At 42.5% G+C, this 12,455-nt stretch overlaps 8 protein-coding genes and 1 non-coding gene across 9 annotated transcripts; 5 read left to right on the top strand and 4 right to left on the bottom strand.

Annotated features, from left to right (window-relative positions):
• Positions 1-68: 68 nt before the first annotated feature.
• On the bottom strand, positions 69-2,585 carry FOA43_003084 (uncharacterized protein; the record flags this gene model as incomplete). Its single annotated transcript, XM_038923361.1, has 1 exon — positions 69-2,585. One exon carries the CDS (start codon positions 2,583-2,585, stop codon positions 69-71), a length of 2,517 nt encoding a protein of 838 aa, XP_038779289.1.
• A 696-nt stretch (positions 2,586-3,281) lies between these two features.
• FOA43_003083 lies at positions 3,282-3,353 on the top strand. The gene has a single exon. It is a non-coding gene; the product is annotated as a tRNA-Gln (tRNA).
• Positions 3,354-3,694: 341 nt separating this feature from the next.
• On the top strand, positions 3,695-4,114 carry ERV14 (COPII-coated vesicle protein; the record flags this gene model as incomplete). The annotated part of the gene is made up of 1 exon (XM_038923360.1): positions 3,695-4,114. One exon carries the CDS (start codon positions 3,695-3,697, stop codon positions 4,112-4,114), a length of 420 nt encoding a protein of 139 aa, XP_038779288.1.
• A 114-nt stretch (positions 4,115-4,228) lies between these two features.
• FOA43_003081 (uncharacterized protein) lies at positions 4,229-5,530 on the bottom strand (the record flags this gene model as incomplete). The annotated part of the gene is made up of 1 exon (XM_038923359.1): positions 4,229-5,530. One exon carries the CDS (start codon positions 5,528-5,530, stop codon positions 4,229-4,231), a length of 1,302 nt encoding a protein of 433 aa, XP_038779287.1.
• Positions 5,531-6,335: 805 nt separating this feature from the next.
• On the top strand, positions 6,336-8,336 carry FOA43_003080 (uncharacterized protein; the record flags this gene model as incomplete). The annotated part of the gene is made up of 1 exon (XM_038923358.1): positions 6,336-8,336. The coding sequence occupies one exon, from the start codon at positions 6,336-6,338 to the stop codon at positions 8,334-8,336; it is 2,001 nt and encodes a 666-aa protein (XP_038779286.1).
• Positions 8,337-8,593: 257 nt separating this feature from the next.
• FOA43_003079 (uncharacterized protein) lies at positions 8,594-9,382 on the bottom strand (the record flags this gene model as incomplete). Its single annotated transcript, XM_038923357.1, has 1 exon — positions 8,594-9,382. One exon carries the CDS (start codon positions 9,380-9,382, stop codon positions 8,594-8,596), a length of 789 nt encoding a protein of 262 aa, XP_038779285.1.
• A 130-nt stretch (positions 9,383-9,512) lies between these two features.
• FOA43_003078 (uncharacterized protein) lies at positions 9,513-10,637 on the bottom strand (the record flags this gene model as incomplete). Its single annotated transcript, XM_038923356.1, has 1 exon — positions 9,513-10,637. One exon carries the CDS (start codon positions 10,635-10,637, stop codon positions 9,513-9,515), a length of 1,125 nt encoding a protein of 374 aa, XP_038779284.1.
• A 164-nt stretch (positions 10,638-10,801) lies between these two features.
• FOA43_003077 (uncharacterized protein) lies at positions 10,802-11,791 on the top strand (the record flags this gene model as incomplete). Its single annotated transcript, XM_038923355.1, has 1 exon — positions 10,802-11,791. One exon carries the CDS (start codon positions 10,802-10,804, stop codon positions 11,789-11,791), a length of 990 nt encoding a protein of 329 aa, XP_038779283.1.
• Positions 11,792-11,911: 120 nt separating this feature from the next.
• FOA43_003076 (uncharacterized protein) lies at positions 11,912-12,449 on the top strand (the record flags this gene model as incomplete). The annotated part of the gene is made up of 2 exons (XM_038923354.1): positions 11,912-11,964; positions 12,017-12,449. 2 exons carry the CDS (start codon positions 11,912-11,914, stop codon positions 12,447-12,449), a joined length of 486 nt encoding a protein of 161 aa, XP_038779282.1.
• Positions 12,450-12,455: the final 6 nt, after the last annotated feature.

Raw genomic sequence — 12,455 nt, 5'->3', positions numbered from 1 at the left:
TTTGATTTTGATACATCCATTAATTAATTAATAATACAAAGACGTCTCCGCGCCGGGAGTGCAGTATTCTATATCTTCAACTTGTCTGGCTCAACAGAATAGGAATAGCTGATTGCCACGGTTTTATTGGAACTAGAAACGGGCAGTTGATAATTCAAGACTCCTCTGACGATAAGATCGAAAGGATTTCTTGAAATATTGAGCCATTTCCTACTTGGTTCACGGATATCTGGAGGTGAACCACTCGGAGGTTCCTCTGGTTTATTTATGCGCATATTATCTCCATCACCATTTTTATCATCATCGTCAAACGAGCATGGGTTCATTATTTTCATCTCAGTCAGACTGGAATCCTTCTGACGGGTAAAGCATCCACCTTGAAAACGCAATGGGATGTCCAATTCTTTCATGGATCCAAGAAGAATAGTACTGTAAGGTTTCTCCTTTTCTTTCGGTTTGTTCTTTTTAGCGTCCTTTACCGTATATGTATATGCATCCACGACATACTGTGTCTTAGCAAACACATCGAGCTGAACATCGTATATCGACACAGGCATAACTCCAGGATTGAAAGACTCAATTTCAATATTAAACACAAACTCCTCATCCGATATTAGTATATCTCGTATTGATGTGACCTTAGTGCTTTGGAGTTCTTTGGACGTTGCCAGAATGAATCCTCCAATAAATCCCACTGATAAAAGCAAAAAGATGAGTCCGATTGTGTAACAAAAGTTCCTTAACTGTCTAAGTCTCTTCGCACGAGAGCTGGTAAAATCATGGGGATTGAAGTACAAGTTCTTCTTCTTTTTCCGTAATAATTTGCTGGCACCCTGTTTATTGGGGAGATATTCGTGGTTTGAATCCAAAAGAAGAGGATCCTGAGGTTCATCAACTTTGCTATCATATGTTGGCACGACATTCGGATAAACCCTATTCAAGGAGTTGAAAGTACCATATTGACCATAGCCATGAGAAGGTTTAGCCGGATCTGCTAATGAATACTCGTCGTCAAGATCTGAATCGTAGTCCATGGAGGATGGTATCGTTCCCAACGTTCCAAGTTGGTTGTTGTTCATATTAGCATTGTTCTGCCTGTTACCGTACATCTCATTAAGTTCATCCTCATCATCCTCGTCAAATGAGAAATCCCCCACATCAATACCAGAATATTTCCTTGGGGGAACACCTTTGGAGTCAAATATTCTAGATGTAATCTCTCTCAATTCGTTGTGTGGAGGTTCTCCGGTGGTAACTGCGTTAGTGGCATCAGGCTGGTTTGCGATCACAGAGAGAGAATCCATTCTGGATGTCTTTCTATGCAGTCTGGAAGCTGCAGATGTTCGAGAGTAGGCATCCAGCGCATCATCGGCGTCTGTGGTATGTGCAGTTACAGAGCTAGATCCCTGGATGAAGTTGCCAGTACATCCAAGAGCATTTGCCGACAATTTTCGTTGTGCTAATAATGAAGGTAGTTTTGAATGAGACATCTCACGGCTGCTGTTTTCAGACTTGCTATACACGTCTTCGTTTAAACTAGGTGGCAAATCGATCTGATTATCGTTTTGTTGTTGTGCGGAAGATCGTTCTGCCACTAGTGTAACGTCCCTGTTGATTTGATTTTGCTCTTGAGAATTTTCCGGTGCTGTATCATACACAAATGTCTCCTCTGAGTCTGAGTTGTTCTTCTGATCGTCCTTAATTGCATCATGAAGTTTGGCAGCAAAAAATTCTGCCCTTGTAGAACCTTTACTTTGAACTGTATTTGTTGATGAGACAGTGTTAAGGTTTCCACTCTGACCAATCGCAGCTCTTAAGTTCAAAATACTGGGTGTGGCTGCGCTAGATCTCTTCTGTTTCGCAATATCCGCCTGAGAGCCATTTGGGGTTGTCTTCTGACTGCTGCTGATTCCAGCATCAAGCGTTGATTTCTTGTTTCGAAGATGATTCAAAAACGAATCTGGATTATCCACGGTATTTCCATGTACCTGATGTCCTGTTTCTGAGGGTGCGGCAGGCCTGTTATTTACATCTGCAGAGACTGCATTTGCCACCACGCTTTCATCACTAACACCGCCAACGATGGAAAATTCACCAGATCCATCCAGACCTCCGGGGACGCCGAGTAGTGCAGATGCACCGCCTCCCGTAATCCCGCTGTTACTTGCTCCTCTACTGGAAAGCGCCTTGACTTCCTCTATACGGCCACCATTCTCAACCTCAGTATCAATATTACTGATACCCAGGCTGCTGCTCTTTCGAGATATCGGTCTCTGAACCCCGGCAGAGATTGTAGATCCAACAACATCTCTCTCATCGCCAGTAGAAGCCTCTCTGTTCTGTTCCCTTTCCTTAACCTTGTTATTGTCAGAAGGTGGCATTATATGGATGACTTTGTAGCTATCAGCTTGTTCTTGCACCACCGTCATTAAGCCAGAAGCTGCTGCCTTATTCTTGTTATCTGGAAATTTGATAAAGGAGGCCTTAGTAGTTCTGCTTTCCTCCTTGCTATCCGTTTCTTTACTGTTATTATCTCGAGCACCTTTAGGCGCAAGCGACGGTCTAATCGGCTCTGATTCTATCATGCGTAGGGAGAAACAGGTACGTTAACCGGTTGAACGTACCAATTCTATATGAAAGAAGAAAGTGAGGATTGACAGATTAGAGATCAGTTCCATCTCAGTCTGGAATTTGAATGCACCCCAAAAAAAATGTGAGTGGCTCGCTCAATTAGGGAGGAATTGAAGTCCACATTAGGAAGGGATTGGGTAAGCAAGGAGTCTGGTAAATGAACATGAGACTACCGTATGTACAAGGTAATTGGGGTTATAACATTTATGATAACTCATAAGCATCGAAGCACTGTTCGATTATTTGTAGTATTATCTTTTTATGCAAGAACCTATTTGCGTTGCCATGCTAATGGTTGTCTGTTAATCCAGTTTCTCCACTAGTTACTATTACAAAGTTAAATCATTCTTGGAGAGCCCAATCTCACATCAGAGTATAAATTGGTTAAATTAAAAAAAGTGGTAGAGGTGGTGTGTTTCAGTACTCAGATTATGCTTGTGATAGGGTGAATCCAATGGATCGATCTTTATTCTTCATTTATTTAAGCATTATGAATTTGCCTATTATATCAGCAACCAGTTCAAAGTTGGATTAGACTACAAAATTTGTTTCTTCCCAGCGTATTACATCGACCAAAAGAGGTCAAACCTGTAGTTTTGCCGTATTTAAAAGATGCCAGATTATACTGTGAAATTTAAAAACCGGTGAAAGGTTGTATAGTGTAGTGGTTATCACGTTTGGCTCTGATCCAAACGACCCCAGTTCGAATCCGGGTACGACCTTTCGAAGATGGATGTATTCATCTCTTTTTTTCCCCCAGAGTAAAACCGCTACCAGTTCTGAGTTGCCAATGGAGTCTGCAGTGTCTCCAGCGTCTCCAGTGTCTCCAGCGTCTCCAGTGTCTCCAACTTCTCCAGTGTCTCCAACTTCTCGCAGCTCCTGGTTGCTTCCCTTTGGAACTTTCTCTTTAGTGAGAAAAAAATTTTCCGCCTAAAACGGCCAAGATTTGCTATGTCCATCTGGAATTTCTTATCAACGAAGAAGGGAAAATAAGAAAGTAGGAAAAGTTGCAAGTCTAATTGAAAGCTCCAATAGATCATCCAGTTGAAAATATAATTGCAAGATGAACGGCGAAGCTTGGCTCTACATATTATCCGTCATAGTGAATGCGGTGAACTTGTTTCTTCAGGTCTTCTTCACTATCATGTATAGTGATTTAGAGTGTGATTACATCAACCCCATTGAGCTTTGCAACAAGTTGAACAAATACATTGTGCCTGAAGCCTGTGTCCATGGTGTGTTGACGCTTTTATTTTTACTTAATGGCCAGTGGTTCTCCTTTTTGTTGAACCTTCCATTACTCGGCTACAATGCTAATAAGATCTATAAGAAGAACTACCTGTTGGATGCCACTGAGATTTTCAGAACTTTGTCCAAGCATAAGAAGGAGTCTTTTATCAAGTTGGGATTCCACTTGTTGATGTTCTTCTACTACTTGTATAGAATGATTGCCGCCTTGATTTCCGATGAGACCCTTGATTAAGCTCTAGGCAGTGTCTTCGTTCATAGTTTTTTTTTCTATTTAAACTAAAGCCACTCAACTCTGTCTGTGGTGGTGTTTTTCAATTACAAATCTTCTTAATATTACATAACCGTATCAATCCTCCACCAATTTACCTATCTGATCATTGACGGCCTTCAGTTTGTCAATCAAATTGAATCCTGGCTCTACGACTTTCTTCAAGTCAACCAGAGCAAAGTCCACCAATGGCAGCTGATTGCTTGTTCCATGAGGTTTTTTTTCAAGGTTAGCGTTGCTATCTCCTTTCAATTCTAGCAAATTATTGTACATCCTCAACTTTTCATCGTACTTCTTCTTCAGCTCCATGTATCCTTGACGTAAACTATTGATCTTAACACTATTCTCATTTCTTTCTTCTCGTGTATTGAAAATCTCAAGTCTACATTGGTTTTTCTGTCTGTTAACTGCACTCAAGTCGTAGAGAATCAAATTGTTCGACAATTGGAGATCAATTAATAGATCAAAGTACTCATTCAAGATACTTCGGTAGCTGGCTAGGAACTTGCCAAACTTGGTCTTCTCCAAACTCTTTTTAGAGAAGTAATCGGAAAGAATCTGACCAATAACGTCTATAGTAATGATTTTGGTTCTATTTGCAGGCATTCTTCGATATTTGATTTGAACCATCCCATTGTGTTGCTTTTTACGTCCTCTTTTATGCGATTTTACTGTCCTAGATTCAACTTTTTGTTGATAAGAAGTTGCAATTCGACTCTTAGAGGATTGATATGCTTCCTCAGAGACGGGCCTTAACTCAAGCCCAGAAGAGTCAACATCTTCCTCTTTGAATTCATCTTCTGGATTGCTTGTAAGTCGTCTCTTCTTAACGTTGGCTTCCTTCTTTAGGAGTGACCCTCTTTTTTTAGTTGTCTTTCTCCTCATGGTCTTTTCAGCAACTGGTGAAATCCCTTTAGACTTTCTTTCTCCAACAACAATAACGTCATAATCAGAGCTTCTTAAAGTTCTCCTTCTGATTTGCTTTTCCTCATTCGACTTCTCATTCGACTTCTCATCCGACTTCTCATCCGACTTCTCATTCGACTTCTCATTCGACTTCTCATCCGACTTCTCATTCGACTTCGCATTCGACTTCTCACTCGACTTCTCATCCGACTTCTCATTCGACTTCTCATTCGACTTCTCATCCGACTTCTCATTCGACTTCGCATTCGACTTCTCACTCGACTTCTCACTCGACTTCTCACTCGACTTCTCATTCGACCCCTCATCACTTGACGATTCACGTGACGAGGAGCTCAGCAAGTTCTCCTTGCTGTCTTTGATGGGAGGTGTCTTTAGTACCAAGTCATCTAAGTCGACAGTTCTTCTGGCCGCTCCACGTTTACGAAGCTCTTTACGAGCTTCTCTTGACAGCATTGTTGATTGAATAAGAAGAGATGCGATGGGTCAAGATACGCGTCGGGTAAAAGAGCCACGGAGGTGCCTGATACTGCGGCAGCAGCGCGATAAGTCACCGGGGGAGAATTTCCCAGTGGATCCCGGCGGCTCCCAGCTTTCTTGGCTCCCCGGCTCCCCGGCTCCCCGACTCCCCCGATTCCCTGATTCCCTGACTCCCTGACTCCCTGACTCCCTGACTCCCTGACTCCCTGATTCCCTGCCCCTCCCACTCCTCCGCATCCTCTCACCCCATTTCTCATCCCCGAGAAACGACCTCTTCATCTCATTAATCGTTCAAACCACACACTATTAAACATCTCCAACTCCGATACTTCTTCTTCCCGATCCTTCATCATCGTAACCTCCTCCTTAATCACCGCTAATCCTTCTCCCTTTCCGGCCTCCGCTCGCTTCTTCTTTTTTTTACTGCCTCTTCCAAGTCTCCCTGGTTTCCTGGTTTCCTCCTCCACCGTCGGTCTATCTGTGGCTTCACTTATTTTTCTCCAAGTGCTTCTTTCTTTCTATTCCTTTCTTTTCCTACCTTTATTCATTTTCCCGTTCTCCAATTGCTGGTTCAGTTGTTTCTTTCTTTCTTTCATAGGGCACTTACATCTTTTCCCTACGTTATGCTCTCACAGTCTGCCAACTCTTTTTAAGCTTAACTTCTTCATGAGGACTACTGTCTAAATTGACTCCATTTATACATCTACTTTCACATTTACATTTCTCTACCCTTGCCTTTGTTTTGTCTTGCATTTTTGTTTAGTCATCTTATTTGCTCTTTATGCCATCTCAACAACAGACGGAGACCTCCAAGGTCCATGAGCATTCCAATGAACCGACAGAGCTGACTACACCAGCAGCCTCTTCTCCCACTAACACTGCCCAATCTCCTTCAGCAAACTCATCACTGCCTTTACCCAAACCTCCTATAAACCCTGGAAATACTGTTCCTGCAAAAACCCTTTGGATGGGGGATATAGAGGCTTGGTGGGACGAAGGCTACTTGGTACAACTATGGGCCAAGCTTGGACTGGCCGTCATGGTTAAAGTCATCAAACCTAAAAGGAACTTGATTCTTCGCCAGCTGGCAAAGAGCAATGGTCAACCCATGTTGAACCATTCTGGATACTGCTTTGTTGAATTCGACACACCACAACAGGCTCAAGAGGCCCTTGCTCTGAATGGCTCTCCTATTCCAGATTCTGGTAACAAACTGTTCCGCCTTAATTGGGCCACAGCTGCCACACTTAACTCTCAGATTGAACAGACACCTGAATATTCACTGTTTGTTGGCGATCTCTCTCCGGTTACTACCGAGGCTCATCTTTTATCCTTGTTCCAAACCCATTTCAATACCGTGAAAACTGTTCGGGTCATGACCGATCCTGCTACAGGTCTTTCACGCTGCTTTGGGTTTGTCAGATTTTCTAGCGAAGTGGACAGAAATAGGGCTCTCGGTGAAATGAATGGAAAATGGCTTGGTGGTAGGCTTATTCGCGTGGCTTTAGCCACCCCAAAGCATCAGGCCTCTTTAGGTTACAGTGGAAACGAAGCTCCCGGTGGATCTCCGCTAACTGTTGGAGCCATTGGACCTATGGGATCTATGGGACCTATGGGACCTATGGGGCCTGTGGGACCTGTGGGACCTATGGGATCGATTGGATCGATGACTGATGTGGAGCCACGGGACATATACATGTCTGCACCTATGGGTTATTACGCGGCAACCACTCCACAGCGATTTGGTGCTTCTGCCAGCCCTACTACAGCACAATCATCATCTTCCACTGGAATCAATTCGATAACAGGTGCAAGTTCTCAACCTGGATATGCCGATCCAACAAACACTACTGTCTTCGTAGGTGGCCTTGCGGCCAGTGTTTCAGAAGATACCCTTCGTACTCTTTTTGAACCATTTGGACCCATTGTCCATGTTCGAGTTCCACCAGGAAAGGGCTGTGGATTTGTCAAGTTTGAGGACCGTGGGTCTGCGCAACAGGCAGTTGCAGGAATGGAAGGCTTTGTTATTGGAGGCTCTCGTATTCGACTCAGTTGGGGACGTTCCAGCAACCGAAACAGGCAGCACCAACAGCAACAACTGGAGCAGCAACAATTCCAGCCAGCTTTCCAGTTTCAGCGGCTCCAAGCAGAACCACCACAAGGTCAATCACAGCAGGTGCAGCAGGCTCAAGCCCGACAAATGATGATGGCAGCGATGACAGGACCCCCTTCTGGAGGTGCCTCTCTGGCCCCTGGACGGTTTGATTTTTCAGGCCCTATTCCACCTCGAATGGCTGCCCCCTCAACGAATGGTGGCCCGGATCAACCTACGGTCTTTACTGCTCCCCAAGGTGGACCTTTAGGACCATCGGCAGGACTTGTGGAAATTCCTCCAGGGACACAACTGTTCTATGACCCCTACTTTGCTTCTAATGGTGCACCGCTTGAGCCTCAAGAAAGTGGTTTCACGACGACATCTCTGGCTACACGTCAGGAATCGACAGTAACCACATCGAACGACGCTCCCAATAGTCAGATTGCTCCAACGGAACTCGCATTAAACGGCGCTGTTGCAGGAATGACATTGGAAGACATGCCTCAACAATTTTACGACCAATCCGGTCAATATTTGTACATGGCACCACCATTTCCTAACCCCATGATGCCTTTGATGACAGGTAAGAACGAAATAGAGGAGACGAGATCCGGTGCAGAAAGACCAGGAAACACGCTGCATCAAAATGGCAACCACGGCGGCCCAGACAGTAAGTCCGATCGCTAAGCTTCACTGCACCAGCTTCTACTATTCCTCTACCAAACTCATCTCAGGCGCCAAAATAAACTGTTTTTCCTTTCTGCCTTTTTATATGTTTCATGTCTTGTGTGCTTTATTACGCCACTCCTTGCTTTCTGCTTTTCCTTGTTACTGTTCTTGTTCTTGTTCTTGTTCTTGTTCTTGTTTTTGATTTACGACCTGCTTTGTTCTTTTATTTCTACTTCGGCTTTTGAATGCACTACTTTCTTTCTGTTTTTTATTGGTTACATCAATGAGGGTAGGTCTGGATAATGGGAAACTATTTGATCAACGTCATTTTTCTCCATTTCACACCAATCCTCTATACTGTAGAAGTCTGTTACTTGTTTATTCCATTCCATTCTCTCTTCAATTGTTTTCGGGTTATCACCGGGGTGTATTGTCTGCCTCAATTGGTTACGCATGTAGCTCAAATTTTCCACGGCAGTGTTCACATCCAATCCATCAAACATTGGCTTGATTTTGAAGTTTTTGAGTCTGTTGCACAACCGTGGAGACCTTCCATTTGTGCTGATCATGATTTGTAGAGACCCTTTACGATATACAGAGCCAAAGAAGAAGTCACATAGATCAGGCTTATCTGCCAAGTTGACATTTAGTCCAAGTTGCTTGCAACGATAGTAGATTTTCTTGGCCAATTCATGATCATTAATGCACACAAGAACCAGGGCAAATCTCTGGTTCCTATCGAAGTCTTCCACAAGCTGTACATTTTCTGGCTCTGTGAGGTCCAATTGAGCCAATTCATCTCTGTTGGACGTCTCATACATCTGCAAATCGTCAAAACAGAATTTCCGGGTCTCATTTCTTTCCATCATCTCAAGTTCACCATACTTTTCAATGACAGGATCCATCTTCTCAGATATAACTGTCACTTTGGCATCTGCTTCAAGGAGATGGTTCACACGTGATAGTCCGATACTACCTCCGCCAACAACTAGCACGTGACGATCCTTTACCTGCCAAGATAGCATTAACGAGCCACCTGACTGAATACTGGGAATTGATGACATAATTTGAAGGTTTTCGATTATTATAATGAAGATAAGATAAGGAAAGAAGGATAACGCAATACGCTTCTTTTGACATCTCCTCTGCATTTTGAAATTTCACAGATAGACTGCACCGCCTCGAGATGACCACCTATCTCTTCTTTCCGAAGAAAGACATCAACGAAGACTGTTTTTTGGGCCCTTGTCCCTTCTTCTTGGTCTCAAGCTTGTGGTCAAATGAAGAAGGTTTCCGACTTCCCTTTGGTGCCTTTGGTGGCTTTGACCTAGATTTCGAGCTTTTCACCGTCACCATGTATCCGTCATCATCAACATAAGTCTTAACATCGTCTGTCTGTGACTTCTGAGCATTCGTCTCATCAGCCTGGGGCTCTTCGTCAAGAGATTTGTTAATCTCATCCGCATGACTTTCAGCCTTATCTTCAGTAGTATCAATACCCTTCTCTTCGGGATTAGTAACCTCCATAGCATCTTTATCATCATCCTCAAACATCTTAGACAATTCCTCTTCTTGTTCCCTGGCTTTATCACTTTCAATCTTAGTTCTCTTTCTGGAAGGTGCTTCATCTATCACCACTCTGTTTCTCTTGGCTTCTCTTTTGACCTCTCTTTTGACTTCTCTTTTGACTTCTCTTTTGGCTTCTCTTTTGGCTTCTCTTTCTGCCTTCTTTTCCTCGGATTTTCTTGCTCTGTATGATGCAAATGGATCCGTTTCTTCTTTAACAGTCTTTATTTCTGCTGCTATCGTTCTATTATCGTTCTTCTCTTCCACTTTAACTTGCTTCTTCTCTACTAATGGTTTATCAAATATTCCTGAGGTAGGTGTTCGTATCACTCCATAAACTCCACAATCTGACTCACTAGTAGGTGGAATGGTTTCATTTACAGCAGCAATATTGTTCAACGAGACATCACCAATACTCAAACTATAAATAAAGCTTGAATCAACTCGCCGAAACTGCTTCTTGGACTCTTCTAACTCAGACAACTTGCACAATTTAATAAGCATCGATCCACTATCTTCTCCATAATCCCCAACATTATTCTGGTCACTTTCATGTGAATGTGTTCCCATTAAAATGTATGTCGGACAAAGCTGGTGGTGCTGTTCTTTATACTTGTCATAGTAACTCTCTAACAGGTCTCTCGAGGACTCATTACTAATTTTCAATTTTCTGGAAAGAACTTTGTAAGTGAGAGGCTGCTTATTCTCAAAGATTTGAGAGTTGATCAGATCAATACTTTCTTGTGAGATCATCTCAGACTGATAACTAACGGAGTAATAGATGTTACGCGTACTTAGGTGAGACAAAAGTTTAATTATGCCAATAGACTTTGATTACTAAGCCACAAATCATAATATATATGTGGCAAAGTTATTATATAATCTTTCTTGATCTTTCACTAGTTCATTCTTTCTTCATGGTTGAACTAGATTGGAATAATGTGCCCAAGGACATGTGTCCTGTGTGCAAAACGGACAAGTATCTTTCTCCCGAGATTCAGTTTAAGATAAATCCCGAATGTTACCATAAGATCTGCGATTCATGCGTTGACAGAATTTTCTCATTGGGTCCATCACCTTGTCCTTATCCTAACTGTGGCAAGATTTTACGTAAGAACAAGTTCAAGACTCAGATATTTGATGATTTGGAAGTAGAGAAAGAGTGCGATATTCGCCGCAGAGTGTTGAGCATATACAACAAAAAGGAGCACGATTTCGCATCTACCGAGGTGTATAACAAGTACCAGGAAGAGATTGAAGATATAGTATACAGGATGTTGTACAAAATCGACATTGAGAAAACTGAAGAGCAGCTTAAAGAGTACTCTATTGCCAACAAACAGTCGATCAGATTGAATAATGCAAGAAGAGACCAAGAATATGAGAAGTTCATTCGTCTACAGAAGTTGGAGAAGCAGTACAAATCGGAAAGAATCAGGTTGAATAGACTTATAGTACAGGAGCAGACCAATCTGAAGAGTTTGGAAAAGATAAAGGCCATGGATCAATTACAAGAGTCCTCAGAGGAGAAGGATCCTGACGCAGTAATTAAATCCGTGAAGGAGTCCATGAAGAAGCAATCAAGTAAGTATAAAAAGCAACTGGAAGATCTGCACAAGAAATATAAGAGACAAAAGGAAGCGATCATTAAGAACCAGCAATCATCCTCGAAGAAGAACCAGGATGCTGCATTGCGGGTGCCATTTACACCATTTGATGGAGACAGATTGAGTCCGAAGCCATATCATTTGGATCCTTCAAAGTATAAAGATCCATATCTGGAAAAAATGGTGAGTGATGTACAGTTTAAGGCCGGTGGTTATAAGTTGGATGATTACTATGAGAGATCGTTGAATGAAGCATTTACCGGGTTAAACTGCTTCATCGAGGAGGAAAAGGTTAATTAATACGCAAACGCATATGCATACGAAAATAATATATCTAGATCTGAGATCTGAGATCTGGACGAATTAAAACTCCAGTAAAATTTGAATATTAAACTATCTCGATTTGTTGCTACATTCATCATGACAACTCAGAATCAGCCTATTAAAGTGGCCTTTGTTTGCCTTGGAAATATGTAAGTATAATCAACAGACTATTCTTTTACTGCTTACTAACTCCATTATTAGTTGCCGTAGTCCTATGGCTGAAGCTGTCTTTAAGAAGGTGGTGCAAGACAATGATTTGTCTGACTGTTTCTCAGAAATAACTTCATTTGGAACGGCTGCTTATCATACAGGCGAAACTCCAGATCATAGAACTGTTAGGGTCTGCAAGGAGCGTAATGTCCCTATAAATCATCGAGCCCAGAAGATTTCCGCAGATCACTTCAACCACTTCGATTACATCATCTGCATGGATAATGCCAACTTGCATACTTTGAAATCCAGAAACCCTGGCAATTCTAAAGCTGTCGTTCAACTTTTTGGACATTGGAAAGAAGATTCCTTGGTTTCAGAAGAGGTGAATGATCCTTACTATGGGGGAGTGGACGGTTTCGAAGCATGCTACCAGCAATGCTACCACTTCAGCCAAGTGTTTATAAAAAGAGAACTAGATTAAATACAT

This window comes from Brettanomyces nanus, chromosome 3, assembly GCF_011074865.1.
Source record: "Brettanomyces nanus chromosome 3, complete sequence".
Taxonomy (NCBI): Eukaryota; Fungi; Ascomycota; class Pichiomycetes; order Pichiales; family Pichiaceae; genus Brettanomyces; species Brettanomyces nanus.
The sequence above is the reverse complement of the archived record's forward strand: the minus strand, read 5'-3'. Positions and strand labels throughout refer to the sequence as shown.